Genomic DNA, 27,691 nt, shown 5'->3' with positions numbered 1-27,691 from the left:
AGTCCAAAGAGAAGGGGGCCTTTAATAGGCTCGTCCGGCGCCTGGCTTGGCTTGCTGCGCTGCGAGTGGCTGCGGCTGCAAGAAGCCGCCCGGCACCTCCCGCTAGTTCTGCGCTGCAAATCCTCGTCCTTGCACTTGACAGCGATTGTACTTAAGCTCCCAGGGCGCGCTTTGCTTGGAAAGGCACAGGTAGGAAGCGCGGGCTGCCGGGTGCACGCTCGCAGCCCTGGGAGGAGCCTCCCTCCCGTGGCTCTCCTTTCTGGGAGCTGCCGGCTGTCCCGGAGCGTTGGCAGTTCCAGAGTGCCGGCTGCAAGGAGACCGTGTCCGCGGCCGGAGAACCCGGCCCAGCCCCTTCCCAGAGCGCGGCGGTGCGCTGCCAGAGGCGCCATGCTGCTTCTGGGCATCCTAACCCTGGCTTTCGCCGGGCGAACCGCTGGAGGCTCTCAGCCAGAGCGGGAGGTAGTGGTTCCCATCCGACTGGACCCGGACATCAACGGCCGCCGCTACTACTGGCGGGGTCCCGAGGACTCTGGGGATCAGGGACTCATTTTTCAGATCACAGCATTTCAGGAGGACTTTTACCTACACCTGACGCCGGATGCTCAGTTCTTGGCACCCGCCATTGCCACTGAGCATCTGGGCGTCCCGCTCCAGGGGCTCACCAGGGGCTCTTCAGACCTGCGACGGTGCTTCTACTCCGGGGACGTGAACGCAGAGCCGGACTCGTTCGCCGCTGTGAGCCTGTGCGGGGGGCTCCGCGGAGCCTTTGGCTACCGAGGCGCCGAGTATGTCATTAGCCCGCTGCCCAACGCTAGCGCGCCGGCGGCGCAGCGCAACAGCCAGGGCGCACACCTTCTCCAGCGCCGGGGTGTCCCGGGCGGGCCCTCCGGAGACCCCACCTCTCGCTGCGGGGTGGCCTCGGGCTGGAACCCCGCCATCCTGCGGGCCCTGGACCCGTACAAGCCGCGGCGGGCGGGGTTGGGGGAGAGAAGCAGCCGGCGCAGGTCTGGGCGCGCCAAGCGCTTCGTGTCCATTCCGCGGTACGTGGAGACGCTGGTGGTGGCGGACGAGTCAATGGTCAAGTTCCACGGCGCGGACCTGGAGCATTATCTGTTGACGCTGCTGGCGACTGCGGCGCGACTCTACCGCCATCCCAGCATCCTCAACCCCATCAACATCATTGTGGTCAAGGTGCTGCTTCTCAGAGATCGTGACTCCGGGCCCAAGGTCACCGGCAACGCGGCCCTGACGCTGCGCAACTTCTGTGCCTGGCAGAAGAAGCTGAACAAAGTGAGTGACAAACATCCCGAGTACTGGGACACCGCCATCCTCTTCACCAGGCAGGTGAGTTGATCTGCGGTCACTTTGCACCCAGATAGCCCTAGCCCTGCTAGGGTCACCTTCCCTAGCATTCCAAATCCCCTTTGTAACGTGCGATGCCCCCGAGTTTAAACCTCTTTGATCTCTTCCGACTCCAATTCTGGAGTTTCCAGGGAGAGACCTCTCCTAGGCTCCGCGGAGCGGCGGCTCACGTGCATCTGGGCCATTGGAGTAGAGCCTGCGCTTTCCGAAGGTGTTGGCCTGGCGCGGCCAATCAGCGCCTCCTGGATCAGGCGCCAAGGGGCCGGAACCCAGGAAGTTGCCGCCCCGGAGCCGCAGTTTGTGTCCAAGGCCGATAGGAGACGCTCTGAGGAAGGTGTTGGAGAGGGCAGAAACGGCCCGCCCCTATTGCATGGGCGGCCGAGTCTTCTCTGACTCCTTCTGAGGTCTCCTTTCAAGGGTTGTAGAACTGGAAGGTAATCCAAGGTCAGCGCCTGCTACATTTCTCTCGGGTAACATGTTGTTTTCTCTCTGTACTGGGCCTGGAAAGCCCGGATTGGGGTGGACGGAATCATTGAGATATTTTGTGGGTTGCAGTGACAGGCCAGAAAGTACTGTGAGCATCCCTCCTTCACTGCCGCTTCTACAGCCTTCTCTGCTGGGCCTGGCCCAAGAGGCTTCCAGACCATTCTGAGCAGGCAGTGCAGTTAGGGCACCCGTCTGGAGCTGGGACTGTTTCACTCGGAGTTTCAAGTAGAGTTTCACTTGGAGCTGAGTTGGGAAAATCTCTTCCAATTTTCCTGTATCCTTGCTGTCAGAGGGTGACCCGTTTGCCCAGATGTATACTACAGAGCAGAGCAGTCACGGTTGCTCCTGCTCCCAAGTCACTAAAATTCCTATGACCGCACTTGACTTCAGGGCTTCAGCGTCTGCCCTTGCTGGGGTGGAAGTGGTGTGAGCTTAGTCAAGAGTATTTGGAGATTCCAGCTGTAGAGTTAGAAGGAAACTGAGTATTGAGATTAGAAGGATGGACCCAGACCAGGAAGCAGCCCTGCCTTTTGCAAAAACTCTATGTCAAATAATTCTATGTCAAAGGAGCAATAACTGTGAGCATTTAGATTCACAGGTATTGGAGTGATTGGGTACTGTGGAGTATTTGGATTATTGAAATTTCTCAGACACAGGAGGCTGGGAAGAGAAGGGCCATCCAAGTGAGCTGCTGCTTCTGATTTGGGGGGCTGTGACTTGAATCTGTGCCATGCTCTTTTTTTGTTATTATCATAACCACAGCATTCTGGGGATGGCATGAAATCCTTGGTTACCTCTTGGGGCTCTAACTTTCCACTGTTTCCAAATGGTCACTCAAAGTTGGACTGGTGCACACAGGCTGGAGCTGGAGTCTTCCACAGTAACCCATCTGGCACAGCTAGCCCCTTCCTGGACTTGAACTTCCTCCTTTCCCAGCCTTCTTCTCCTCCCGCCACCTGGTTTCTCTAGGGAAGTATTTGGCCTGAGTCTGTTTCCTTGTGCTCATTCTTCCAACTGAGGTCTGCTGCGCTGCCACTGCCCAGCCCCTGCAAGCACTGCCTGACTCACGGGGAAGCTGCAAAGGAGGTGGCTTCGACCTCTGCACACAGACCTGCTTGGCAGTTAGATTGCTGGGGTTTGAAATAAAGCAAAGGCCAAGAACAGGATATCTTAATGGGCAAAGCAGCTGTTGCCCCATCCACTACCTGGGCTGACCCAGTAAAGGTCGCTCACTGGCTGCAAAACAAAAGACCTCAGCGTCTGCAGCCTAGTAGTGAAGGCTGGTTTCTGGAGTCAGCCCTAAGAAGAGAACTCCTGCTGGGAAAAGGGACCGTGCCATCAGAAGGAGCCCGCCTTTTGAAGAAGAAGCAATCAAACAGCTTGACAGCTTCTATTTCTCAGTGGTGTGTGCTCAACGCCCCGAGGGCTGTGTTGTCCGTGCATAATGGGTACAAGATGCATGACCACTGGGTCAGAAGCAGTGATGTGCAAGATGTGACTTTTAGAAGCTGCCTTCCCCTTAGGCGTCTAGAGAGCAAATCCTGAGTGGAGCTTCAGTGTTGGCAGGGCCGCCATCAAGGTATGTACTTTACGCTTTAGAGTAAACACCTCTCCCCCACCTCCTCACCAGCTCAGACTACATTCTGAGAGTCTCAGGATCTTCTCAGTCCTGAACTCTCTGGGAGAAGGTACAGTATTCGATAAGAACAGGAGCGAGTTGCTGCTCTTTCTAAGATTAAGGTAGCTGCAGTCCCCAGAAACCATAACTGTCCGGAAAGGGGAATACAGTGGTTATACAAGAAGTATTTCGACAATTTGAGGAGTTTACTTAAAGATTCAGAATAAGTTCATGGAGAAAAGTGCACATCTGATTTTGCAAAGTGATCGGCCTCCAGGCTCATAACAGCAGGGTGAGGTCAGCACAGGACTGGAACCAGAACCCGTGAAGAACTAGAGCCAGAGTCTTTCTCATTTATTTCTAGGAGGAGAAAAGTTTCTTTGGTTTCTTGTTGCATTGGGTGTTAGGAGCCAGGTACTTAATGATGAGGCTCGGTAGGCCCTCATTTCCTGAGACTTCTCTGTCTTTAGGTCCAATAACTGCCGTTTGGGTAACCCTTTGTGGTAGAATGGCTTTCATTCATTTATTTGTACTCTCTTTTAGTACTTGTTGAGCATTATTTATTATTATTATTATTTGTTTTCATTTTCTACACTTTTATTTTGTGGTGATTGTGAGACAAACACAGTCTTCTTGTCCTGCCCTCCCAACAACTATCTGACTCCATAGCTCGTGCACCCCATTACAGCAGGTGTCAGGCTGGCATAAAGGCTCCTCACCAGGATTCCAGTTTATCCTTCTCAATCTTTTTCTCATCTCTAACAAAAATGCCACTCGAGCATGATTTATTATTATTTCTAGGTACTACGCTGGGCTGTGGAGCTACAAATAGTAATCAAATGTGGCCTAGGCCGGGCGCGGTGGCTCACACCTGTAATCCCGGCACTTTGGGAGGCCGACGCGGGCGGATCACGAGGTTAGGAGATCAAGACTATCCTGGTCAACACGGTGAAAGCTCATCCCTACTAAAAATACAAAAATTAGCTGGGCATGGTGGTGCGTGCCTGCAGTCCCAGCTACTCGGTGAGGCTGAGGCAGGAGAATTGCTTGAACTGGGGAGGCGGAGGTTGCAGTGAGCCGAGATGTCGCCAACTGCACTCCAGAGACTCCATCTCAAAAAAAAAAAAAAAAAGTGGCCTCCGGTCACCAGGAATTCACCTTGTAATAGGAGCTTACAAGACAACGACTAATTTCAATAGGATGTACTAAGTGCCAGACCAGCCCTGTTGGGAAGGAGGGGCGTTCTCCGGAATGCAGAATGCGAAGCTGTGGAAGCACTCCAAGGGGTGGGAGCAGGAAGGGGAGCGGGGGCTGCAGAGGGGAGCTGCTTCCTATGTCATCAGATGCACTCTCCTCCGTTTCACTGTCTGCTTTGCTATCTGTGACCTTTCTTCCTTTGGATTGATTTTATTTTTTTTAAGGACTTGTGGTTTATGGTTTTACTGTCTGCTTCTTCATTTATTTCTAGAATTTTCTTTCTTTTTTTTTTTTTTTAGAGACAGGGTTTCACCATGTTGGCCGGGCTGTTCGCAAACTCCTGACCTCAGGTGATCCGCCCACCTCATTCTCCCAAAGTGCTGGGATTACAGGCATGAGCCACTGTGTCTGGCCTGCTTCTTCTTTATTTCTTTATTTTGTTTTAGGACTTGTATTTTATGGTTATTCTGTCTGCTTTTTCATTTATTTCTTTATTTTTTAGAGACAGGGTCTCATTTTGTCACCCAGGCTGGGGAGCAGTGGTGGCGTCAGCTCACTGCAGCCTTGAACTCCTGGGCTCAAGCGATCCTCCCACCTCAGCCTCCTGAGCAGCTGGACTACAGGCCTGTGCTACTGTGCCCAGCTAATTTGTTTCTGTACAGACAGGGTCTGACTATGTTAACCAGGCTGATCATGAACTCCTGCCCTCAAGGGATCTTCCTGCCTCAGCCTCCCCACATTTTGGGATTACAGGTGTGAGCCACCATGCCTGACCTCTGTCGTATTCTTTGTGAGACCATTTTTAACTAAAAATTTCATTTTTAAAGCAGATATATATTGAAGTGTTCTTGAGTGAGCTTTGGTCATTTATATTCTTCAAGAAATGTTTCCATGTCATTTGAATTATAAATTCATTGACAAAAAGTTGCTTATAATACTGTCCACTGCCTTTCCCAGCTCAGCCTCCCAAGTAGCTGGGACTACAGGTGTGTGTCACGCAGCCTAATGAAAAATATATTTTCTTTTTTTGGAGACGAGGTCTTGCTATGCTGCCCAGGCTGGTCTCAAACCCCTGGACTCAAGTAATTTGTTTGCCTTGGCCTCCCAAAGGCAAATGGTCCAGACCGAACAAATGGTCCAGAATAGGTCCCCAATTATGGCAGTTTATCATCCTACCTTAGTAGCCACTCAGTACATGTTTCTTGTTGAATAATTAGCTACAGAGCCCTTGCCAGACTATATAATATAATGCTGAGATTATAGGCGTGAGCCACTGCGCCCTGTCTATTTTGTTCATTTTGTTTTTTCCTGTTGCCTCTTAGTGTCATTTGATGCGATCTCTTTTCCCTCTCTTCTCACTCTTCTTCCACGCTCTAGCCTTCTTCTTTTGGGACCATCCAGGTAGGATCTTTGCCATCTTTCTCTTCCTCCTTATTCCCTTCTTTTGTACTCTGACTTTTCCCCTCTCCCAACCCCAAGCTTGGTGCTATCTTCCTGTTTTGACCTTGAGCAGTACTGTGTTTCACTGGGGACGTCCTACACTGCGCAGAGTGGAAGAGCATTCTAGAACTGAATGTGAAGCAGACACCAGTTCTTTTGGTGATAAAGCACTTGCTGTAAGGCAGTGAAAGTTAGTGTTCCGATAAAAATAGTCAATAACGAAGTGATAAGACGTATGTTACACGTATCTCCCTACACAATAGAAAAGGATCATGATTTCATTAGGATCTTTCTTGAAGTCAGGCCTTGGAAGATATTAGGAGAGAGAGGTCATTGGTAGATTTAGTATTTAATAATTTGTTATTCTTGGCCACTAACTGGAAACACCATGCCTTCTGGGAGACAGGAGGGAAGAGTGGGAAGAGAGGGAGGAGTGGAATATGATGGTTCTCTGTCTTGCAGGATGAGTGCTGTCTCTCTTCAATTACATCAAATGAGTTTGACTGATACTAATGTCAGCAGATGGGGCAGGAAGGTTGGAGGGAATCCTTTTATTTTTAACCACTGGTCCAGTTAGAAAGGCAAGTGAGTTTTTCTCTTTCTTTAGGTCTTGCTCTCCTGCCTTTGAACTCCTCTATAGTTTTCTGAGTCCTCTCTCACCTCCGGAATTTTTCTCTAACCTTTCCTTGACACCTTGACTTGATCACGTGGCATGATGGAAAGAACACAGGCTTGGAGTCAGGCGGAGCTGAGTATGAATCCAGGGGCTCGAATGCTCTAGCAATGGACATTGCATGAGTCAGCTACTTGCACTTTACTTTCCTCATCCTTAGAAGGATGATGATGATGATGACATGATACCTCACTTACAGGGCTGTTGGAAAGATAAGTGTTACTTAGTGGTCCAGAATAGGTCCCCAATTATGGCAGTTTATCATCACTACCTTAGTAGCCACTCAGTACATGCTTCTTCTTGAATAATTAGCTACAGAGCCCTTGCCAGACTCAAGTTTGGGATAGTCCTGATTTAAAGCACTCTGTCCCATTGCATTTGCAAGTATGCTTCATGCTTGCTCCTGTTTTTGTATGGAAGCTGTGGATGTCAGCATTTGCTAATCCCACTGATCTGTAAACTCCTTCTAGGCAGGGACCTCTTTAGTCTTTGTGAGCCTCTGCGTGGGTCCCTGCAAGTTGCTGCAGCAGGTGATTTTGGAAGAAAGGTGCAGACAGAAGTGCAAGGGCTGCTGGTAGCTCTGGGTGCTTCAGTAGCTCACCTCCCTTCCTGGGGATCACTCATCCAGCTTTTGAGGCTGTCAGTCTACAGGGTTGGGAGAGGGAGTTTTAGATTCCTCTGGCATTTCATCTTGGCTCTTTGCCATGAGGTTCTGCCCTGAAGAAAGGAGGGGCTCCAGAGAGGAGTGTGTTTAATTCACCTTGGAGTCAGCAGACAGGGTGCACGGCAGGGCAGGGATGGGGTCAGTGTGTCAATGCAGGTGTGGGGTAAGGAGCCAGGGGCTTGCCCAACCAGCGAGGCGGTGCAGACAGTGCACTTAGAGCACGCTCTGCACTTAATCCTTCCTCTCCCTTTCCCCAGGACTCTCTCCACTCAGTGTCAACTAGCACTTGCTTGAGCTATAGGGCGGGGCCTTCCATTCTTGGCGTGATATGCACTAGAAGCAGCCGGAAGTCATGGTGAGAGCTCAACCCTGCAGCTGCCTGCACTGCCTGGACTTCAACCCTACTCTGTCCGCTTCTTCTCTAACCTTGGGCTTACTGTGTGACCTGGGCTAGTTACTTACCTTCTCTGGGTCTCTTCTGTCTGATGGACCCTGATAATGTCATCTTCCTCCTAAAGCTGTGGGGATTAAATGAGCAAAGGAATGTAAAGCTCTTGTGACAGCCTCTGGCACAAATTGCCAGTCAGTAAATGTTAGTTGTTATCACTCTATCTGTAGGCATCTTCTCTTGAAGTAGTGATTTTTTTATAGAAGATTTAGCCTTCTTGCAAGCTTGGGGTTCCTCTTCTTCCTCATTGAGGTAATTATTGTTGTTTTGGTTACCTCATTCTCTTGCAATAATACCGTTTTGTACATCTGGAGGGATTTATATGCCAGTGAAACAGAATCTGCCAGTAGAAGTAACTAACATTCTTAGTCACATTGCCAAGGCACTGAATTGCTTGATTTTATACTTCTAGCAAAGCAAGGCCCTCCCATCCTTGGGGATTACAAACAGACATGGATTTTGGGCTGGACAAGGAAATACAGTGATGCATGGCAGAGATTCAGATGGGAAACAAGTTAAAGGCACAGCAGTAATACTAGCACAGGGTGCTTTTCACCAGTAATTATAGTCTCCTAACTAGAGCTGCATGATTGAGATCAAAGAACATAGCTTTGGATTTGGGACCTCATTCTTCGCTCGATAGCCACGTGGACTGGGGTGCATAATCTCAAGTCACTGAGCCTCAGTTTCCTCATCTACAACATCAGAGAACAGCCCGCAAGTCATCTTGTGAGTATAGTACCTGGATGCTATGATGTAGCCACAAAGGTGAGCTGTGGCTCTCCTGCCTAGAACTTCAGTGGAAGCAGGAAGTCCACTACATGAGAATGCACATGTCTTCTGCCACATTAAAAATGTTAATGTGCGGCCGGGCGTGGTGGCTCACGCCTGTGATTCCAACACTCTGGGAGACCGAGGTGGGCGGATCACTTGAGGCCAGGAGTTCCAGACCAACCTGGCCAACACAGTGAAACCCCGTCTCTACTAAAAATACAAAAATTAGCCGGGTGAGTGGTGGCGCATGCCTGTAATTCCAGCTACTTGGGAGGCTGAGGCATGAGATGCTTGAACCCGGGAGGTGGAGGTTGCAGTGAGCTGAGATCATGCCACTGCACTCCAGCCTGGGCAACAGAGCGAGACACAGTCTCAAAAAAAAAAGTTAATGTGCTTGATTTTTGTGCATCCCTCTCTCTTTGTATTGCTAGAAAACATTGAGCATCTTGGTATCTGCCTGGGAAATGAGAGGAGGTAGGAAGGAGGTTCGCAGGGAAGGCAGCTGGTGGGAATTGCAGTGGAGGTGTGTACAGATCGACAGCGGTAAACAAGCCACTGCCAGCTCTTATCCTTGTTTATTTATTTAAGTTGTGGCTCCAGTCCTAAATTATTTTATAAGAAGGGGCAGTTAGAAAATAACAGTCCAGGAGGATTAGGTTCCTGGCCAAGATAATTCCAGGATCATCTGGAAAAGCAGCTGCAGCTACTAAGAGAAATGGCCAAATGCTGGCAATCGTGAGGCAGGTAGGGGCTGGGTTAGGAATGCCTACACCCTCCAGGAGGAAGAAGGCAGAACAGCTCCTGTTTTTTGGAGACAAGCGCTTGAGCTAAAGAGGTTAAGGCGGTTTGAGTGCCTCTGAGTTCATTCCAGAAGGGTGGAGATATTTGATGCCACAAATGAGGCACTACTGGGCCCCTGTACAAGCACTCGTAGGCGTTCAAAGTGCAAAGGCCCAGTGGTTCTTCACTGAGTCCCTGCCGGGGTGGGGAGGAGGACAGGCAGAGCTTCTGACCCCACACAGCTGTGTCTTCCCACAGTGAAGATGCTGGTTACTGCAGGATGGCTGCTCCCAGAGCCACTCTTACCCTCAGGAAATTTGCCGTCTCTTTCCTTGTTCCTCTTGTTTGATCCAGGGAAACCGGGACTTCTTGATGGAAAGAACAGGCTGCTCCTGGCCAAGAAGGGCCTGCAGCTGCATGTCTTTGCTTCAGAGAAAATCCACCCTCCCTAGGAGGAAGGAGGCTTTTGGCCATAAGGACTTCCCAGCCACAGAGGCGGCTGCAGGGTGGCTGAGTTCCAGACGCCCTCGACATCCCAGTCTGAGTGTTCAATCTGGTCTAGCAGTTTCTTTCCTTCCTTCCTCCCTTCCTCCCTTCTCTTTCTCTCTCTCTCTCTTCTTTCTTTATCTTTTTTTCATTTATTTCCTTCCTTCCTTCCTTCCTTCTTTCTTTTCTTTCTTTCTTTCCTTTTAATTTTTGTACACATGGAGTCTTGTTATACTGCCCAGGCTGGTCTTGGCCTCCTGGCCTCAAGTGATCCTCCCGCCTTGGCCTCCCAAAGTGCTAGGATTACAGGCACAAGCCACTGCATCCTGCCTGCTCTAGGCATTTCTGAAGAGCAGGGTTGGGAACAGGACTCTGACTTTCCACATGGGTGACTTTCACTTTTCTTAGAGCAAGTGCTATCAACTACGTGACTTGGGTCAGTAGACAAGATGTTCCTTGGGTTTCTAAAAACATGTCATTCTGTGAGTTTCTTTTATAACCTACAGGGCCAGAAGGGGTTGCATGCTCTGGGACTGGGGAAGGAGCAGAGGCTGACAGCACTGGTTGATTCAGATCTAGTTGAAAGTTGGCCCTCCCCCAGAGCAGGAAACCAAGGCCCTGCAGAGAGAGAGGACTTGGATAAAGTCACACATCTACTTAGTGATGGGGCCAAGACCAGAATCCAGGCTTCTTGCTTCTTATTCCTCTGCCCTCTCCCTCTCACGCAGACCAGCAGTGTGCAGGCAGCCTAGAGGCAAGGGTAGGTGCCTGCCCCCACAGGCTGCAACTGCTGGGCTAGAATGTCCAGAGCCCTAGCCTTGCTGGGTCCCACACTGCATGTCTCCTACACCTATATCCTTCACTATGCCCCTGCAAGAGCCTTCATCTCTTCCCTCCTCATCTTGGCCCCCTTCCCCACAGTTCACACGCTGATCCATGTTCCTCAGCTGTCACATTCTCTAAATTGCCTAAACTGCTGGTCTGCTGGTCTGGTGAAGGTCCCTTCCCAAGGTTTTTTTTTTTTTTTTTTTTTGACAGGGTCCTGCTATGTCACCCTGGAGCGTGGTGGCGTGATCACGGGTCACTGTAGCAGCCTTACCCTCCCAGGCTCAAGTGATCCTCCCACCTCAGCCTCCTGAGTAACTGGGATGACAGCTGTGCACCATCATACCTGGCTAATTTTGTTTATATTTTGTAGAGACGGGGTCTCACTATGTTTCTCAGCCTCGTCTTGAACTCCTGGACTCAAGCAATCTGCCTGCCTTGGTCTCCTGAAGTGCTGGGATTATAGGCCTGAGCTGCTGCACCTGGGCCCCTCCCAAGTTTTTGCAGTGGTTGTTTTCTAGGTTTCAGAGCTCTTGGGAAGGAAAACTTTCTGGGAGAGTGAGTCTTTGAAGAGGAAAGAATATGGGAAGAGAAGTCCTCCCTGGGGCTCCCAGAAGCGGAGGAAGTGCTTCCAGCAAGCATAGGCGGCCGACCTGGCCGGGTGTGCAGGGTACACGTCACTGCCTCTGGTGCACCTGGGTTCAGGCTGGTCACCCGTGGAATAACTGTTCACTCATTAGGAGGTGTGACTATCACCTGACCGTGGGAAGCCAAGTTTGACTGCTCAGGTGGTAAACTTCTGAGTGCTTTGGATTAAATTTTGCTGATTTTCTGTACTCTGACTGCTTTTCCTCCCATGCCCCCTGGCTCCTGGCTCCCTGCACTGTGCCGCTGCCCAACTTTGCCCCTTGCCAGCATGTACACAGATGCACACGTGGACTTGCATACACAGGCACAGGCATACGGACACGTGCTTCTTTGCCTGTGGAAGGTGGTAGTAGCAGTTGTTATTTCAGCGGGATGTTGTGAGGATTAAATAGGGTCATGCGTGCAAAGTGCATGCGGTGTCAGCATTTAATACATCATGTCTTTGATGAACTGTGAGCATGCGCCTAGTTTCTACCTTTGACAAATAGATATGATAATATGTCTGCATCTTAAGCCTATTGTGAGGATTAAATGAGGTGATGCAGTAGCTTCCTGTGAAATGAAGAATGCCTTATATATTGAAGGCAGCGATGTAATGAAGAGAGAACCAGCATCACTGATTCAACACCCCCCCCCCTTTTTTTTTGAGATGGGGTTTTGCTCTCGTCACCCAGGCTGGAGCGCAATGGTGCAATCTCAGCTCACTGCAACCTCTGCCTCCCTGGTTCAAGTGATTCTCCTGCCTCAGCCTCCCTAGTAGCTGGTATTACAGGTGCCCACCAACATGCCTGGCTAATTTTTATATTTTTAGTAGAGACAGGGTTTTGCCATGTTGGCCAGGCTGGTCTTGAACTCCTGACCTCAGATGATTCTTGGCCTCCCAAAGTGCTGGGATTACAGGCATGAGCCACGGCACCCACGTTTTCTTAAGAGGAGCAGAATGCACACAAATGTCTTATCCTATTTCCAATTCTTGGGCTTTTAAGGTACCTTGAAGTGTTTCTGGCTTGTGATGCTCAGTAAGTTCTTTGAAATGTCCACCCCGGAATCCCTATCCTGCCTTTCTGGGTCCCCTGGGAATACTTCCTGTCAGAGTTTGCTGCTGGAGACCCTGGCTTCTGCAGCCAAGTTAAGCTTCAGTACAAAACGAGAGACCTTCCTGCTTAGGTGGCTATCTCTCCATTTCATGTATCTTTCTTCCTAGCAGCCACTGAGCCTGTGCTCCCTTGAGCTTCTGTAGCCAATGGAACTGTGTCTGGATGAGGGACTGGGTCCACCTCACTGCTTCCTCCCAGTCTAAGGCAGCCAAATCGCTGGCATGGGTGGGTCCTTGGCTGGCAGCCCTCTGGCTGAGAATCTGAACTTAATTGATGGTTGGCCAAGAGGCAGCCCAGCAAAGACTGAGGCTGCTCGAAGCTGCCTCTGGGTGGGAATGGGACTGGCATCCTCCCTTGCCTCAGCGAGCCTCCCCTGGCTATGGGAGTCACCGTTTTTCTGGTCTGGAGGGCCGTCTCTCTATAAAGTGGTGGCCCTTGTAGTTTAATTTGGTACCTCCTAATTTCCTTCCAGAGGACCTCCCTGCACAGGGTTTGGGCAAAGTCTTTTTGGTGAGCCACAGAGCTCTTCCTGGTCTTCTCCCTCAGCCTGGGTTGATTCTGTGAACAATCTCACAACCCCCTAGGAACAAGGGCCCGCTGGAAGGTGCTGGGCCTAGTGAGGTTGGAATGAGATGAGCTGGAATGTCCCATAGGATGCCATTTCTTCCCTTCAGGTCCTTTCTGTCACTGTCTCTAACTTCAGGCTGGCTTCTGCTTCTCCCCCACCCTGCAGGACCTGTGTGGAGCTACCACCTGCGACACCCTGGGCATGGCTGACGTGGGCACCATGTGCGACCCCAAGAGAAGCTGCTCGGTCATCGAGGACGATGGGCTTCCATCAGCCTTCACCACTGCCCATGAGCTGGGTGAGGCTGGATGAGCTCCTCCTGGGGTCTTCTGGGTTTGCCTGGGATGCCCTGGAGGGTGGGAGATGTGTGTCTTTGCCCCTTTGTGTTCTGAAGCCTTACGATCCCTTCTTAGGGCACAGCGAGCCTTAGCAGCAGCTTTGTTTTACTGTTTCCAATCGCCCCAGCCCTGCTGGCCAGTGACATGATCTGAGCCCCTCGGCAGGGTGTCTCAGCACTTAGATACTGTGGGGACACCATGTCAACGACAAGGAGTTAGTACACTCTATTGTCGGGGAGCCGACAGCCTGATGGAGGGGACAGGAAACACAAGAACATGATCTCCAGGACGTTCGAAAGCAGTCTGTCGATAGGTGGCAATGACCAGCCTGAACGCTGACATAAGCTTTCTAGTTCCCCTGCCCCATTTCTCCCTCCAACCCCCTTGTCCTTCCTCCTGCCCTCTCAGTCCTCTTGCCTCACCCACAGGCCACGTGTTCAACATGCCCCACGACAATGTGAAAGTCTGTGAGGAGGTGTTTGGGAAGCTCCGAGCCAACCACATGATGTCCCCAACCCTCATCCAGATTGACCGCGCTAACCCCTGGTCAGCCTGCAGTGCTGCCATCATCACCGACTTCTTGGACAGCGGGCACGGTGAGCCAGGGCAGTGGGAGGGGAATGGGGCCACCTTGGAGGAGGCTTTGCTGCTGGCCCTGGTGGAGGTGCCCATCTCTCCATCCTCTGTACCTAAGGTGTCATGTCCCCTTGGAGCTGGGCTCTGACATGAGTGCATTCCAGTTGCCCTTGGTTCATTCTCCCCTTACCATTCAGATTCTGGGCTAGCCAAACCTTATCTTCCCAGCTCATCCTAATGAACGCCCTTGGCTTTCTGCAGGTGACTGCCTCCTGGACCAACCCAGCAAGCCCATCTCCCTGCCCGAGGATCTGCCGGGTACCAGCTACACCCTGAGCCAGCAGTGTGAGCTGGCCTTTGGTGTGGGCTCCAAGCCCTGTCCTTACATGCAGTACTGCACCAAGCTGTGGTGCACTGGGAAAGCCAAAGGGCAGATGGTGTGCCAGACCCGCCACTTCCCCTGGGCTGATGGCACCAGCTGTGGCGACGGCAAGTTCTGCCTCAAAGGGGCTTGTGTGGAGAGACACAACCTCAATAAGCACAAGGTGAGTGAGTGCTAGAGCCATGCTCGGGTACTGCTGGGAGAAAAGGGATGGAGACCTGGGGGCCTCCCCTGCCCTTGGTCTTTACCAGGAAGCTGCCCATCACAGACTGGCCATGGGACCATCACTGTTGCATTGCTGAGCTGTGCCTTCACTGCTTTCTATATGGTCCTATCACCTTCTGGACTCTAAGATGGGAGAGAAAAGCTATGGCAGGTCAGAGGACTTGGTGAGGCCTCAGACACATGGGAAAAGTCCTCAGCAGGAGGTGGGGTCTCTGCCCTGAGCTCCAGGCCTTGTCTTACCTGGGGAGGAGCTCTGGGCTCAAAGCTGAACACCTGGTGTTAGGAGTGGCTCACTCACTGGCTCCTCTCTTACTTCCCTCATCCACTCTTTCCCAGTGTGCTCCACATCCAGGGAGCTGGGGACCATGCGCAGTAACAGGGCTCAGAGCTGCAATGAAGCAGAGCCCTGGGCAAGCTTCAGGAATTGGCTGTATTCTGAACCAAGCTTCCATTTCTGTTGCAATTGTTGTTTTTCTTTAGCAGAAACAAAATTGAACAATACTTCTTTTCCTTCTTGATGAATAGGAATAGCAACCAAACCAGAGCACGTTCAGAATCCCAAATATTCTCTGAATACAGTAGCTTTATCTTCCTCAGGTCTCGTTTTGGGGATAGGAGAGGGATTTGTACTTTTCCGGGCAGGAATAAAAGATCTGTCTTCTTCCCGGATCCTGAAGCTGACTGTCCCTCCCCGTCCCCAGTTCTCAGCTCAGGGAGGACTTGGTACAAGTTTTCTGGGCACAGAGGCAATGTCACAAAAAAGCATCCACCAAGCACCTTATCAATTGCCCCGAGATGAGTATATTACTTAGAATCTTTTTCTATGTTCTGGGGATACATATCTCATGAAACCTTCAACTGTTTGCTAGGCAACAACCCACTGTGTTTAGGGAACTGTGTAAGATACTATAGTGATCAGAAAAGTAAATAAAACACAGGCCATGCCTCAGAGAGCTCACAGTCAAGTGGGGAAGCTGGAAACGTAATACAAGAGGCAGAGAAGCGCATGTTATGTGGAAGGACGGAAGGATGAAAATGTGTCACAGGGCAGGGCAGGGGTCAGGGTATTAGTGATGATGAGAGGGGACTGAGAAAACTTGGAGGAGGAGGTTGGGTTTGGGATGGGGTAGGATCCCCATAAAGAGAAACAGAGCAAGGCAGGGAGATGGGAGGTCCTGGGCGGGTCAGTGACCTAAAAGGCTGCGGTAGATGAGGACTCTAAGGGAACTGTTTTTGCGAAGGTCATTTGGGGCCAGATGGCAGCCACCTTGATTGCCAGTCACTAGAAGTTTCTGAGGACAGGCAATATGTGGCCAGTGCCTCCTCCTGGAAAGATGAGGCTGGAGGTTGCAGAGAGAAGTTGAGATAATATTGGATGGAGAAAATGCTGTCTGAGAAGCACCATGTTTCCGCACTTTCTGGAATTCTCAGTCTGTCATCAGCAAGATCTACCACCTCCTCAACCTCTTTCCTAAATAATCCCTTGGCCACTGCGTTTTAACTGAAACCTTCCATGAAACCTTTATGGAAGTCACTGCTCTCATTGGGCAAGGTCGGATAATAAAGCATATCTTACAAATCACTGCAGCTCCCACAGATGTGTTTCAGGAATCCCATTCTTACCACCAAGGCCCTGTCTTCCCAGATTACTCCCTCTGGGTTTTGGATTCCAACAATTCTTCAACCCCATCTGGGCCTACAATCCATTGCTGTGACAACCTTCCCATCATGCCTCACCCTTCTTTTGCCCTCACCTCCTCCTTAGTGAGCTGAAATTCCATGGTCCATTGTTGAAATCACTTCCTTGCCTACGCTCTTGACTCCCTTGTCCCTGTCTCTCTGCATCAGATATACTTGGATAAGCCACCATCTGGGTTGTGTCCAACTCACTCACACAATTAGTTGTGCTTGCACAGGTGACTATGGTTGGAGAAAAACGTGCAATTGTGCTTACTGGTCTCGGTTTAAATTCATGACCTGAGTTGGATACAGTGGCTCACACTTGTAATCTCAGCAATTTGGGAGGCTGAGGCGGGAGGATCCTTTGAGTCCTGGACTTTGAGACCAGCCTGGGCAACATGGCAAAACCTCATCTCTACAAAAAATACAAAAATTAGTGGGAGGTAATGGCATATGCCTGTAGTTCCAGCTACTCAGGAGGCTGAGGCAGAAGGATCACTTGAACACAGGAGGCGGGGGTTGCATTGAGCCATGATCACACCACTGCACTCCAGCCTAGGTGACAGAGTGAGATCCCATCTCAAGGGGAGGAAGAAAAAGAAAAAAAGGAAAATAATTTGATGGCCTGCAAACTTAGTCGGGCCCAGAATGCTGCCCAGGAGTCACACATTTCGTTTTCCCAGTTGGCTAACTCTCCCTGCCTCCTAAACCATTAGTGCACACCCGCCATCACCTCCCTCCTCCCACTACCAACTCTTTCTTTCTCATTTTCAACCTTCACTGATGACCTTTCCTCTTGTTTCCCTAAGGGGAAAAAATCAAATAATCAGAAGGAAACTCCCACCCACTGGCCGACCTGCTTCTGCACCTGTTCTCCATGGGCCCGCTTTACAGCGGCTGAATCATCCCTGCTCTGATCTGAGGCTGCGCTGTGTGCTTTGCACCGGAACCCTGTCCCCTCTTGCCAGTGAAGGACATGGCTGATAAATTCTCTTTCCTTCAGTGCCAGTGTTTCCCAATCTTGAGCTGAATCATGCCTTTTAGAACACAAACCTGTTGTAATTTCTCCGATCGGAAACAAAACTTTTTATGATCCTACTTCCTCTGTGGTTTGTTTCTCTGACGCCCTTTCCAGCAAGTTCCCTGAAGGAGTTGTACACGCTTGCTGTCTCCAATTCTGTCTTCCCACTTTTCTCTGCTGCCCATTCCAAACAGGCTTTCGCTGCCATCATTTCTCCAAAACAATTCTTACTAAGGCCACCAAATGGCCTGCACACCACAAAGGTCAGTGACTGTTACCTTTCCTCCCATCGCCCAGCTGGCTAGCAGCATTAGTGGCAGCCCAGAGCTCTGGTCGCTGGAATATGGTCTCCACTCCCTCTTAGTTCTCCTCCTCTCCACGCTGCCCCTCTCGTCACCCTGACTGCTTCTTCCTTGTACTTTCGTTTTCTAAGTTTGGAGTGCTTCAACACTCAGTCCTTTCTCTCTTCACCATCCACCCTCAGTCTCTTTGCTGATTCATCTAGACTATGGCTTTAAATACCATTAATAGCTTGAAGACTCCAAATTTGCATCTTCAGCCCAGGCCTGGCTCCTGAACTGTGGACTTACATCTCTAAGGGAATCTGGATATGTTCATTGGACACTTGATAAGCATCTTATACATGCGTCTGTGAGACTGAACTCCTGGTCAGCTCCCCTGGAGCTGTGCTGGTAAATCCACATTCCAGTTGCTCAAGCTGAAACCCTATTTCTCTCACATGTTTCACACCCCGTGTCTCCACAGTCCCTGTGGCCGCTGTCTTCAAGATAGATCCAGAATCACTTCTCACCACTTCGTCTGCTCCCACCCTGGTCCCAGCCACCACCCCCTGTCCCCTGGATTATTGCAGTTGCCTCTAACTGGTCTCCTTGCTTCTGATCTTACTCCTTACAGATGATTTCCACCATGGCAGCTCTTTTGAAATGTGCCTTGGGTCATGCCAGTTGTCTGCTTGGCACCCTTTAGGAGCCTTGCCGCAGCTCAGAATGAGCGAGTCCATATCTCACTGCCATGCCGGCCCCGGAGATGCTGGTGTACTCCAGGCTCATCCCCACTCAGGCCTGTGCACTTGCTCCCTCTGCTTGGAATTCCCTTTCCCTGATGTCTGCATAGTTTATGCCTCCTGTACTTCCTTCAGGGACCGTCATAATCCAGAGCAGCCCTTCCCAACTCCCCCCTACCAGCTGCTTTGAAGCCACCCAGTGCTGTTCACGGATTCATTTTTATTGTCTGTCTCCCCAGTAGGGAGGAATTGCTCTGAGGGCAGGGACTTCCACAAGTGTTTGGTGAAGGAGTGAGTGAATGGCACAGAGCAGGAGCAGAGTAAACACTTGTTGTACGAATAGGAAGCAAGGAAACCAAATAAAAACCAGGAAGCATTGTCTCACAAGCTGCAGGAACAATGCCACATGCTGAAGAAGACTTGGAGATCACGAGGCCTATGCACAGGCCTTTCAGTCTTCAGATGGCTTTTGAGAGGGCAGTTTCCGGGGTGTGATGGGGACAAAACACACAGTGCAAGGCTCTGGGGAGTGAGTGTGTGGGAGGAGCAAACGTGGGTGACCATCTCAGGGAGTGAAAGGATGGAATGAGTGAGGCACGAGTTTGAGTAGTTTCAGGCCAAAGCAAGGTTGAAGGAGGGTGGTGGTGCTTTTTTTTTTTTTTTTTTGAATAGGATCAAACAGACATGTTGACACAATGAAATAAGAAATATCTGACAGAAGGACAGAGTGAATAAATCTGCTGGTTATGTACACAGGTTAAGGTGTTTCCATTACATGCGGCCAGCTTCTGCTTAGTTCCATGTGAGTTAGGCACTGTGTGGACGGTCAGCGGCAGAGTTTTAATTCCAGGCGAGTACAGTGGGGCTGCTTCCTCTATTGCTCAGCTGATGTGTGCTCAGAGGGTCCAAACTCATTTTACTGTCATTCTAAGGAAAACATCATGAACACTATGAGTTTTATTCCCTTTCTACCCTGTTAAAAAAATTAAAAAAAAAAAAAGAAAAGCCCTCCAAAGCACTGCACAATTCGCCCCAAAGCCAAATCGAATTTTAGGATTGCTTAATAGTGTCTTATCTTGACCTCTTCTTAACAGAAACATTAGAATGGTTCATGGTGAAATTTTCTCAAATACAGCCCCTGATCAAGGTTAAGATCAGTTTGGTCTGGAGTAAAGTCTGAATTATAGAACACAAAGTAATAAAAACATTCAAATATCTATGGCGACATTTTTTATCCACAAGGCTGGGGGCTGGCCGTGCCTTCGAGATGCCTGTGAATGCACTAACGACACATAAAGGGAACCTTTTTTGTTTTTTCCTTTTAATCCCCTCAAGCTGTGAGATAAGAGGAATCTCTGAACTTCTGCCTGGGCCAGTGTGGTTCTGGGAATTGTCATGCCCATTAGGCCGCTTCTGTCATCCACCTGACCTCAGGCCCGAATATTAGTGTTATTGGCCCCATTTTTGCAAGTGAAGCACCGGAAAGCTAAGGAGGGTTTGCCATTGCTCAAGCACACTAGGGTGGTATAGTGTGGGCACAGTTCGTTCAGAATAGGTCTGGCTAGGCTCAGTAGCTCACGCCTATAATCCCAGCACTTTGTGAGGCTGAGATGGGTGGATCACTTGAGGTTGGGAGTTGGAGACCAGCCTGGCCAACATGGTGAAACCCCATCTCTATTAAAAAAAAAATTAGCCAAGCATGGTAGCAGGCACCTGTAATCCCAGTTAATCGAGAGGCTAAGGCAGGAGAATCACTTGAACCTGGGAGGTGGAAGTTGCAGTGAGCCAATATTATGCCATTGCGCTCTAGCGTGGGCAAAAGAGGGAGACTCTGCCTAAAAAAAAAAAGGAAAATATGTCTGTCTCACTCCAGTGCCCAAAGAGGCCTCTCTTTTACGCAGCCTTCTTTGCACTTGGGAGCAATCGTTGTTTGCTAATTAATTGGTTGGAATGTTGGGTGGGCTTGGTGTACACTGACCATTTGCTTATTGATTTTTCCTTCATGATACAACACAAATTTCATTCCAGGAAGGTGGGATGAGAACTTGGAGGCTGTACAGTGTAGCTTTTCTATGGGCTAAGGGGCTGGGTGTGGCACTTGGATCCGACAAGGGGTATAACCGGCTCTTCCTCACAGGTGGATGGTTCCTGGGCCAAATGGGAGCCCTACGGCCCCTGCTCACGCACATGTGGTGGGGGTGTGCAGCTGGCCAGGAGGCAGTGCACCAACCCCACCCCTGCCAACGGGGGCAAGTACTGCGAGGGAGTGAGGGTGAAATACCGATCCTGCAACCTGGAGCCCTGCCCCAGCTCAGGTGAGGTGGGGAGAGCAGTGGTGGCCTGGGCCCAGGGGAGGTGAGGCCAGAGGTCCCCCCCCACCTCTACTCCACGTAATGCGTGGTAATTGGGTACACAGGTAATTCAGGTAGTCTAGTATTTCTACCATGGATTCCTATTAATGACAAAGGGGCTTCAGGACAAAGCCAGCAGGTGGAGTGGTGCAGATTCCTCTTGGGGTCATTCCTCTTTCCAGTCACCCTCGGCAAAGGTGTTTCTTTCTTGATGCTTAGTCTGGGAGACTAAACGGCTGACGGGAATGAGACACTAGAAGTCCTCTTTGCTGAGGTCTGCCCCGCCCATCTTTGTAAGCAGGAGTATAGCGCCCAAGAACTTGCTGGGGAAACAAATTACATCTCTGTTGCTTTGTTTCAATCTAACACTTAGTCTTTCTTTCATATAGAAATTAGCATTTGTCTTAAGTAAGTTTTCCTTCTAAAATTTAGTCCTTCTTTCAGTTAGGCAACAAAACTACAATAGCAGTACAAATACCGTGACTTTGTCATCAGTAGGAATCATGGATATTTTCACATGACATTTTGGTTGTTGCAGAATTGTCAAAGTGCTGTTTAAGCTCATCCTTTCTTCAAAATTACAGTCATTATCAGGTTCATTACTGAATCATATATATATATATATATATTTTTTTTTTTTTTTTTTGAGACAGAGTCTCACTCACTTTGTTGCCCAGGCTAGAGTGCAGTGGTGCAATTTCTGCTCTCTGCAACTTCCGCCTCCCAGGTTCAAGTGATTCTCCCAACTCAGCCTCCTGAGTAGCTGGGATTACAGGTGCCTGCCACCACGCCTGGCTAATTTTTGTGCTTTAGTATATATGGGGTTTCACCATGTTCGTCAGGCTGGTCTTGAACCCCTGACCTCTGGTGATCTTTCTGCCTTGGCTTCCCACAGTGCTGCGATTACAGGCATGAGCCACTGTGCCCAGCAATGAATCATATTTAATACATTAACAAAAAAGCATGTATATTACAGACTTGTTTCAAAATATATAGATAGTTGTGTAGCAGATGTAATTGGTATTGTCATAAATCTATGTAATTTGTTTTATGCACTGAGTAACATTATTCTGAAAATAGTTTGCAAGCTAGAGGGAGTGTGAGGCTGGATTACTGGAGGTGGCGCATTGCTCAGGGGATGTGTTTTCGTCTGTGCCCTGGGTCCTTTGGGCCTAGTCTGCTTTAGTGCTTTGAGATGTGGAGAGCTTGCAGCTTTGGTGATGAGGGTGAGAAGGGCTCTGAGAGCCATGCCAGGCTGCGAGGGAGGCTTGTCCTTTGCACCAGCCTTGGCCCTTCCCTTCAACTTCTTTCTTATGCTTCTCCCTCCTAGCCTCTGGAAAGAGCTTCCGGGAGGAGCAGTGTGAGGCTTTCAATGGCTACAACCATAGCACCAACCGGCTCACTCTGGCCGTGGCATGGGTGCCCAAGTACTCAGGCGTGTCTCCCCGTGACAAGTGCAAGCTCATCTGCCGAGCCAATGGCACTGGCTACTTCTATGTGCTGGCACCCAAGGTGAGTGAGCTGGGGGCCTGAGAACAAAGTAGGGACCAGGTCTTCAGGGGAGCATCGTCTGAGCTGCCCTGCTCTTCCTTCTTTTTCCCCTCCTGGGGCACTGCAGGTGGTGGATGGCACGCTGTGCTCTCCTGACTCCACCTCCGTCTGTGTCCAAGGCAAGTGCATCAAGGCCGGCTGCGATGGGAACCTGGGCTCCAAGAAGAGGTTTGACAAGTGTGGGGTGTGTGGGGGAGACAATAAGAGCTGCAAGAAGGTGACAGGACTCTTCACCAAGCCCATGTGAGTTCTGGGCCCTGGAAGGTGCTGCCAGGGAGCAAAGGGAGGGAGGTGGAATTTCCCCAGGCATTGGAAGCTTGGGTTAGACTGGGGTAAATGTCACATCCAGCCAGTGCCCTTGCCACAGAGGCCACTCATACTCTTCTAGGGCTGCTATTTCTTCACTCACTTGTTCATCCACTCATTCATTCATTCTTTCAGCAAACAAAGATGAATGCTGGGGGAAGACCCACTTAACAGGAGATGCTATTTAGTAAGGTGGGCAGAATTGTTAGACAGAGTCTGTATAGTGTTCTAGAGTAAGACTGATAGGATTCAGATTGCAGTTACCCATTTTCTGGATGACCTTGGGCAAGCGAACTCAATCTCCAGGCTTCTAGATGTCCCCACTTGTAAAGTGCATATGCTATTTCGTGTGTGCTTTTCTGAGGAATAAGGGAGTTAGTCCAAGTAACATGGTTAGCATTGTGCCTGGTGCATAATAAATGCCCACTACTCTTTCGCCTTGATGAGGCTGAATGTGACACCTGCCAGCCTCTCCCTGGGCTTGAGGCCCTGACCTTGGGGATTAGAATGAGGTGACAATGGCAATAAACTGCCAAGAGACAGCAAGTGAGTGACTGGGACTGAAGGAGCCTTCATGTCTTGGGCAATCCCTGGGCATCTAGTCCCAATTCCAGAATCTGGGTCCCCCAGCTTGAGCTGCCTGAGGTCAAACACATACTCCTTGGAAACCTCTAATCCACGTTCTGGAAGAAGAGGGGGCAGGCAAGGCACTTGAGGTCCCATTTGGGGATGGGGATTATGGTTGGCCCAGAAAATTTGGGAGTCCAGGGACTGGTGATGGAAAGGCCTAGATGGCTGTCCTGGAGCCCTGACTGTGCCCCTGGACATGACAGCCTCTCCTGAGCCCCTGGGTGGTGATGTGCAGGGAGGATGCCCAGCTCCGTCTCTGGGAGCTCGGGCACTAGGACAGATGGCGTTCCAGGCTGTGCTTTGCAGGGACCTGTGATGGGGAGGCCACGTGTGGAGTGGGAGGTACATACCCCAGGCTCGCTTCGCTGGTTAAATGGCAGATGTTCCTTTCACAACTTGTTGGAGCTGGAAGGAGCCGTAGCTTAACCCACTTATTTAGCTTAACCCACTCATTATGCAGATGAGGACACTAGAACCCAGAGACACTGGCTTGCTTAAAATCACGAGGAGTTGGCGTGTGAGCCAGGCTGGATCTGCGCCCCTGCCTCCAGGACCAGTGTCCTCTAAGTGCATTGAGCTCCCAGCCTCAGGCTCTGGGAGGTGGACTTACTTCCTCCCCTGCCTCCTCCTCATAGTGGATGTCTGTACATCCTTGGTGTGTGCCAGGCACCATGCGACCTGCTTTGGTGGACTCAGTCCTCCCTGCAATTCAATGAGGCCTATGGAATTCTGAGCTCCACTTTACAGGTGAGGATGTGGTGGCTTGGAGAAGCTCGGCAATTTATCCAGCGCCAGTCGCCAAGGGGCAGGGATCTCCCAAACTCCAAAACCTGTGCGTTTACTCTCATGCCAGAAGTCACTGAAAGCTAGGTTTACTGAGGAAAACAGATCCTGGAGCGTGAGGTTCTTAGGTCCAGGCTTCTGTCTAATGCACACCCCCCCTTTCCCACCCCAGGCATGGCTACAATTTCGTGGTGGCCATCCCCGCAGGCGCCTCAAGCATCGACATCCGCCAACGCGGCTACAAGGGGCTGATTGGGGATGACAACTACCTAGCTCTGAAGAACAGCCAAGGCAAGTACCTGCTCAACGGGCACTTCGTGGTGTCGGCAGTGGAGCGGGACCTGGTGGTGAAGGGCAGCCTGCTGCGATACAGCGGCACGGGCACGGCGGTGGAGAGCCTGCAGGCTTCCCGGCCCATCCTGGAGCCGCTGACCGTGGAGGTCCTCTCCGTGGGGAAGATGACGCCGCCCCGGGTCCGCTACTCCTTCTATCTGCCCAAAGAGCCTCGGGAGGACAAGTCCTCCCATCCCAAGGACCCCCGGCTCCCCTCCGTCCTGCACAACAGCGTCCTCAGCCTCTCCAACCAGGTGGAGCAGCCGGACGACAGGCCCCCTGCGCGCTGGGTGGCGGGCAGCTGGGGGCCGTGCTCTGTGAGCTGCGGCAGCGGCCTGCAGAAGCGGGCGGTGGACTGCCGGGGCTCCCCGGGGCAGCGCGCGGTCCCTGCCTGCGATGCAGCCCATCGGCCCGTGGAGACGCAGACCTGCGGGGGGCCCTGCCCCACGTGGGAGGTCAGCGCCTGGTCACCCTGCTCCAAGAGCTGCGGCCGGGGATTTAAGAGGCGCCCACTGAAGTGCGTGGGCCACGGAGGCCGGCTGCTGGCCCGGGACCAGTGCAACCTGCGCCGCAAGCCCCAGGAGCTGGACTTCTGTGTCTTCAGGCCGTGCTGAGTGCAGTCATCCCTTTCTCCCCCCTCACTCTCCACCCCACTGATGTGCCAGTGTTCTGCCAGCTGGAGCAGTGGGCAGAGGACGGTGGCCAGGGGCTCACGCCACGATGTCACCCACATCCAGGGACAAAGACCATGAGCTAGGACGAGAGGTTGCCTCCTCCTCCCTGGACTGGGCAGAGGGAAGCCCAGGAACTCCCGCGCAGTCTACCTCAGGCCCTGCTCCTCAGGTTGGTTGTGGGGAGAGGCTTTGAGGTGCAGGTGCCGGGCAGAAGGTGCTGAGGCCCAGTTTCCAAGGGACTTCGAGGATAAGCACCTTCCAGGCAGAACTTCAGGGACCCTGGCCCCCGGAAGGGAGGCCACAGGCTGCTGGAAGAGCCATGTCCCAGCAGCTTGGCACCCTCAGGTGGCCCCATGGGCTCTGAGCCGTGTCTGAACAAGGCAGGGTTTTTACGGTGCTTTTAGCCCACTTTTCTTTTCGGACTGACAAGGACTAAGCAATAAAAACTGGCTGGGGCTGGGCAGAAGCCATGGGGAGAGTGGGATTAGGGCCCCTGGAGCCTGGCCACTCCACCTTGGAGGATGTGGATGTGCAGGGGGAGTCCTGAGGTTTCTCACCCTGCACTCTTGGCCCTCCCTTACAGAAGCAGCCTCTCCTCCCTCCGACGTGCAGGGGGTGGGACCAGTGGGAGGGCTGCCATGGAAGTGTCCTCTGAGGCTCTGCAGGTAGGGGAGAAAGTCAGTAGGGAGCCTGCCGTCTTCTTCAGGATGGAGCCAGCCGTTACAGAAAGATGTTGACACTTGCTAGGGGTGATGGAGTCTATGGCTGATGCAGGGAGTTTGGGGGAAGTTCTGGAGGTTCTGCTGTCATTGGGCTGGGGTTGGTGCTGAGCTCTGGGCCTGGCTTTGGGGGGTGTCACCCTGGGATAGGGAGGAGGAGGCTGCAGTTCTGATGGCTTCCTCCTCCACAGAGGCACATATACGCAGGCTCTCGGTGGAGGGTCTGTGTCACCTCAGAGAGCCCTGACAGCGGCCACAGTCTTGCACCCACTGTTAGGGATGGGACGTGCCTAGGAGGGCTAGGTGCTGAATACCTATGTGCCTGTAAACTCGTCTTCATTCCAACAGCTACTGCTGTCTTCCCTGGGCACGTCACACTGCATCCCCAGGTCTTCGCTTCTCCACTGTTTGCTACCTCAGATTATGCTCACTGGGAACCCAGCCGTGTCCCTCCCCTGGAACAGTGGTGACCTGGTCTTCCACCACACTCAGTCTTTGGAGACTGAGCTGTCCAGCCACTGGGATGAGGCCTGCTCCCCATAGTCCCTACTGGGACTCCAAAGCTGAAGCTAGGGCCTCTTTCTTCAGACTTCTGGGGAGTAGCTTTCAGGAGGCACCAAGAATCAATGATTGACCCAGGGGGCCTGGCAGCCACTAGTATGAACTGCTGGAGACTTGTCTGTCTTATAGACATGTCAGGAAATAGAAACAGGCATTTTCCATAGCTCCAAGTAGGGAGATATTTTGGGGTTAGAGCTTCTTTGGCTAAGCTGGGTGTTTTTTGAAGGTTCAGTTGCCCTACTGTGTACACAGGACATTCTGCTTCTGAGTGTTGGTGATGAATCCAGGACCTCAGTGGAGAACTTGAGCTAAGATCAAAGCATGTGTCTTCCTGGGGGAGAAGAGTTCAGTTCTATTATGTGGGTTTCCCTAATAGTCAGAATCCATAAACCAAGTAGCCAGCCAGCCAAGCCTCTGGGATGATGTTCTCACCCAGGTCTAACGCGGGGCTGGAGCCCTTGGACAGAGTTCATGCAAGGGCAGAGGAGGTGCCAGTCTCTGAAGCAGGGCTGGAGTCACCCCTGAAGGATTGAGTGAAGGGGAACCCCTCTGTGCCAGTGAGCACTGTGGGGCTACAGGGACAAAAGGGACCAGGATACCAGGCAGAAGCTGATCCTTGCTAGCCGACGACAGCACTGCGCCCTGTGCTTGGTGCATTCCCTCCTTGAAGATGAGAGGGTGGCACGGGGGCTGTGCAGGATGGCAGGGGGAGAGGGTGGGTGGGAAGACAGGTGCCATCGGTAGGAGGCTGGCCTCCAGGAGAGCAGGGTGACTTTTGCCATCAATCACTTTACAAGCCATTTCAAAGAAGGACAGCCACTCTGGCTCCTGACACAAGCCAGGCCTCAGTGCTTTTATCTGTTGTGGTGTTTTTTCTTTTTTCTTCTTTCCCTGTTTAAAAGAAGCATGACCAAGACAACCTAGAGAGTTTGTCTTGTTTGCCTTTGACTATTTCCTTAATGCAACCATGCTCTCCAGGGCTGAGCAGAGACTAGACTTAAGGCACAGGTTTCTGGCGATGGAGTAAAGTTACAGTGGTATCTTATGTCTACAGAAGAGGAACATTCTGAAAGCCCCAACAGCTTCTTCAGTGGGATGTGGACCAATACGGCTTTGGGTTCAGGATTCCCTAGCCTCCTTTGCCCATTGCTTGCACTGATTGGAGGAGTCTGGCTCAAACACTCTTACGGACCTCGTCATGCTGGAGTGGGGTCTGGCAGGAGCTGATGACAGTCTCAGGGACTTCAGCGTCCCTAGCCTGGCAGTTGGCTCCTGGAAGCACTAGACACTGACCCTCATTGGTAGACCTTCCCTCCCTGCCGTTGTGTTTGGTTCTTTTGCATTCTATGTACTGCAGAAGGATGGAAGGACCTGGGTGCTGGCTGGGCTGTGTATACTGTGTATACAGGGGAACTGGCTGCTGAGGTGACCACAGCCTACTCCTAATAAAGCTGTAAGTATTTAAAATCTG

General features: G+C 51.3%; 1 protein-coding gene across 1 annotated transcript; it reads left to right on the top strand.

Moving 5' to 3' along the window:
* ADAMTS15 (ADAM metallopeptidase with thrombospondin type 1 motif 15) lies at positions 1–27,691 on the top strand. Its single transcript, XM_032284957.1, has 8 exons — positions 1–1,344; positions 13,232–13,364; positions 13,833–14,000; positions 14,242–14,525; positions 20,450–20,627; positions 21,994–22,175; positions 22,282–22,457; positions 24,106–27,691. The coding sequence occupies exons 1-8, from the start codon at positions 388–390 to the stop codon at positions 24,878–24,880; spliced, it is 2,853 nt and encodes a 950-aa protein (XP_032140848.1). The 5' UTR covers positions 1–387; the 3' UTR covers positions 24,881–27,691.

This window comes from Sapajus apella, unplaced genomic scaffold (genome assembly GCF_009761245.1).
Source record: "Sapajus apella isolate SASKATOON/1434 unplaced genomic scaffold, GSC_monkey_1.0 scaffold16, whole genome shotgun sequence".
In the NCBI taxonomy this organism is placed as follows: domain Eukaryota; kingdom Metazoa; phylum Chordata; class Mammalia; order Primates; family Cebidae; genus Sapajus; species Sapajus apella.
Note: the sequence above shows the minus strand (reverse complement) of the source record. Positions and strands in the feature narration are given on the sequence as shown.

Coding starts and splice junctions, on each gene's coding strand:
- ADAMTS15 (XM_032284957.1), top strand. CDS start 388: ATGCTGCTTCTGGGCATCCTAACCCTGGCTTTCGCCGGGCGAACCGCT. Junction 1,345..13,231: donor CCATCCTCTTCACCAGGCAG/GTGAGTTGATCT, acceptor CCCACCCTGCAG/GACCTGTGTGGAGCTACCAC. Junction 14,001..14,241: donor CTTCTTGGACAGCGGGCACG/GTGAGCCAGGGC, acceptor GGCTTTCTGCAG/GTGACTGCCTCCTGGACCAA.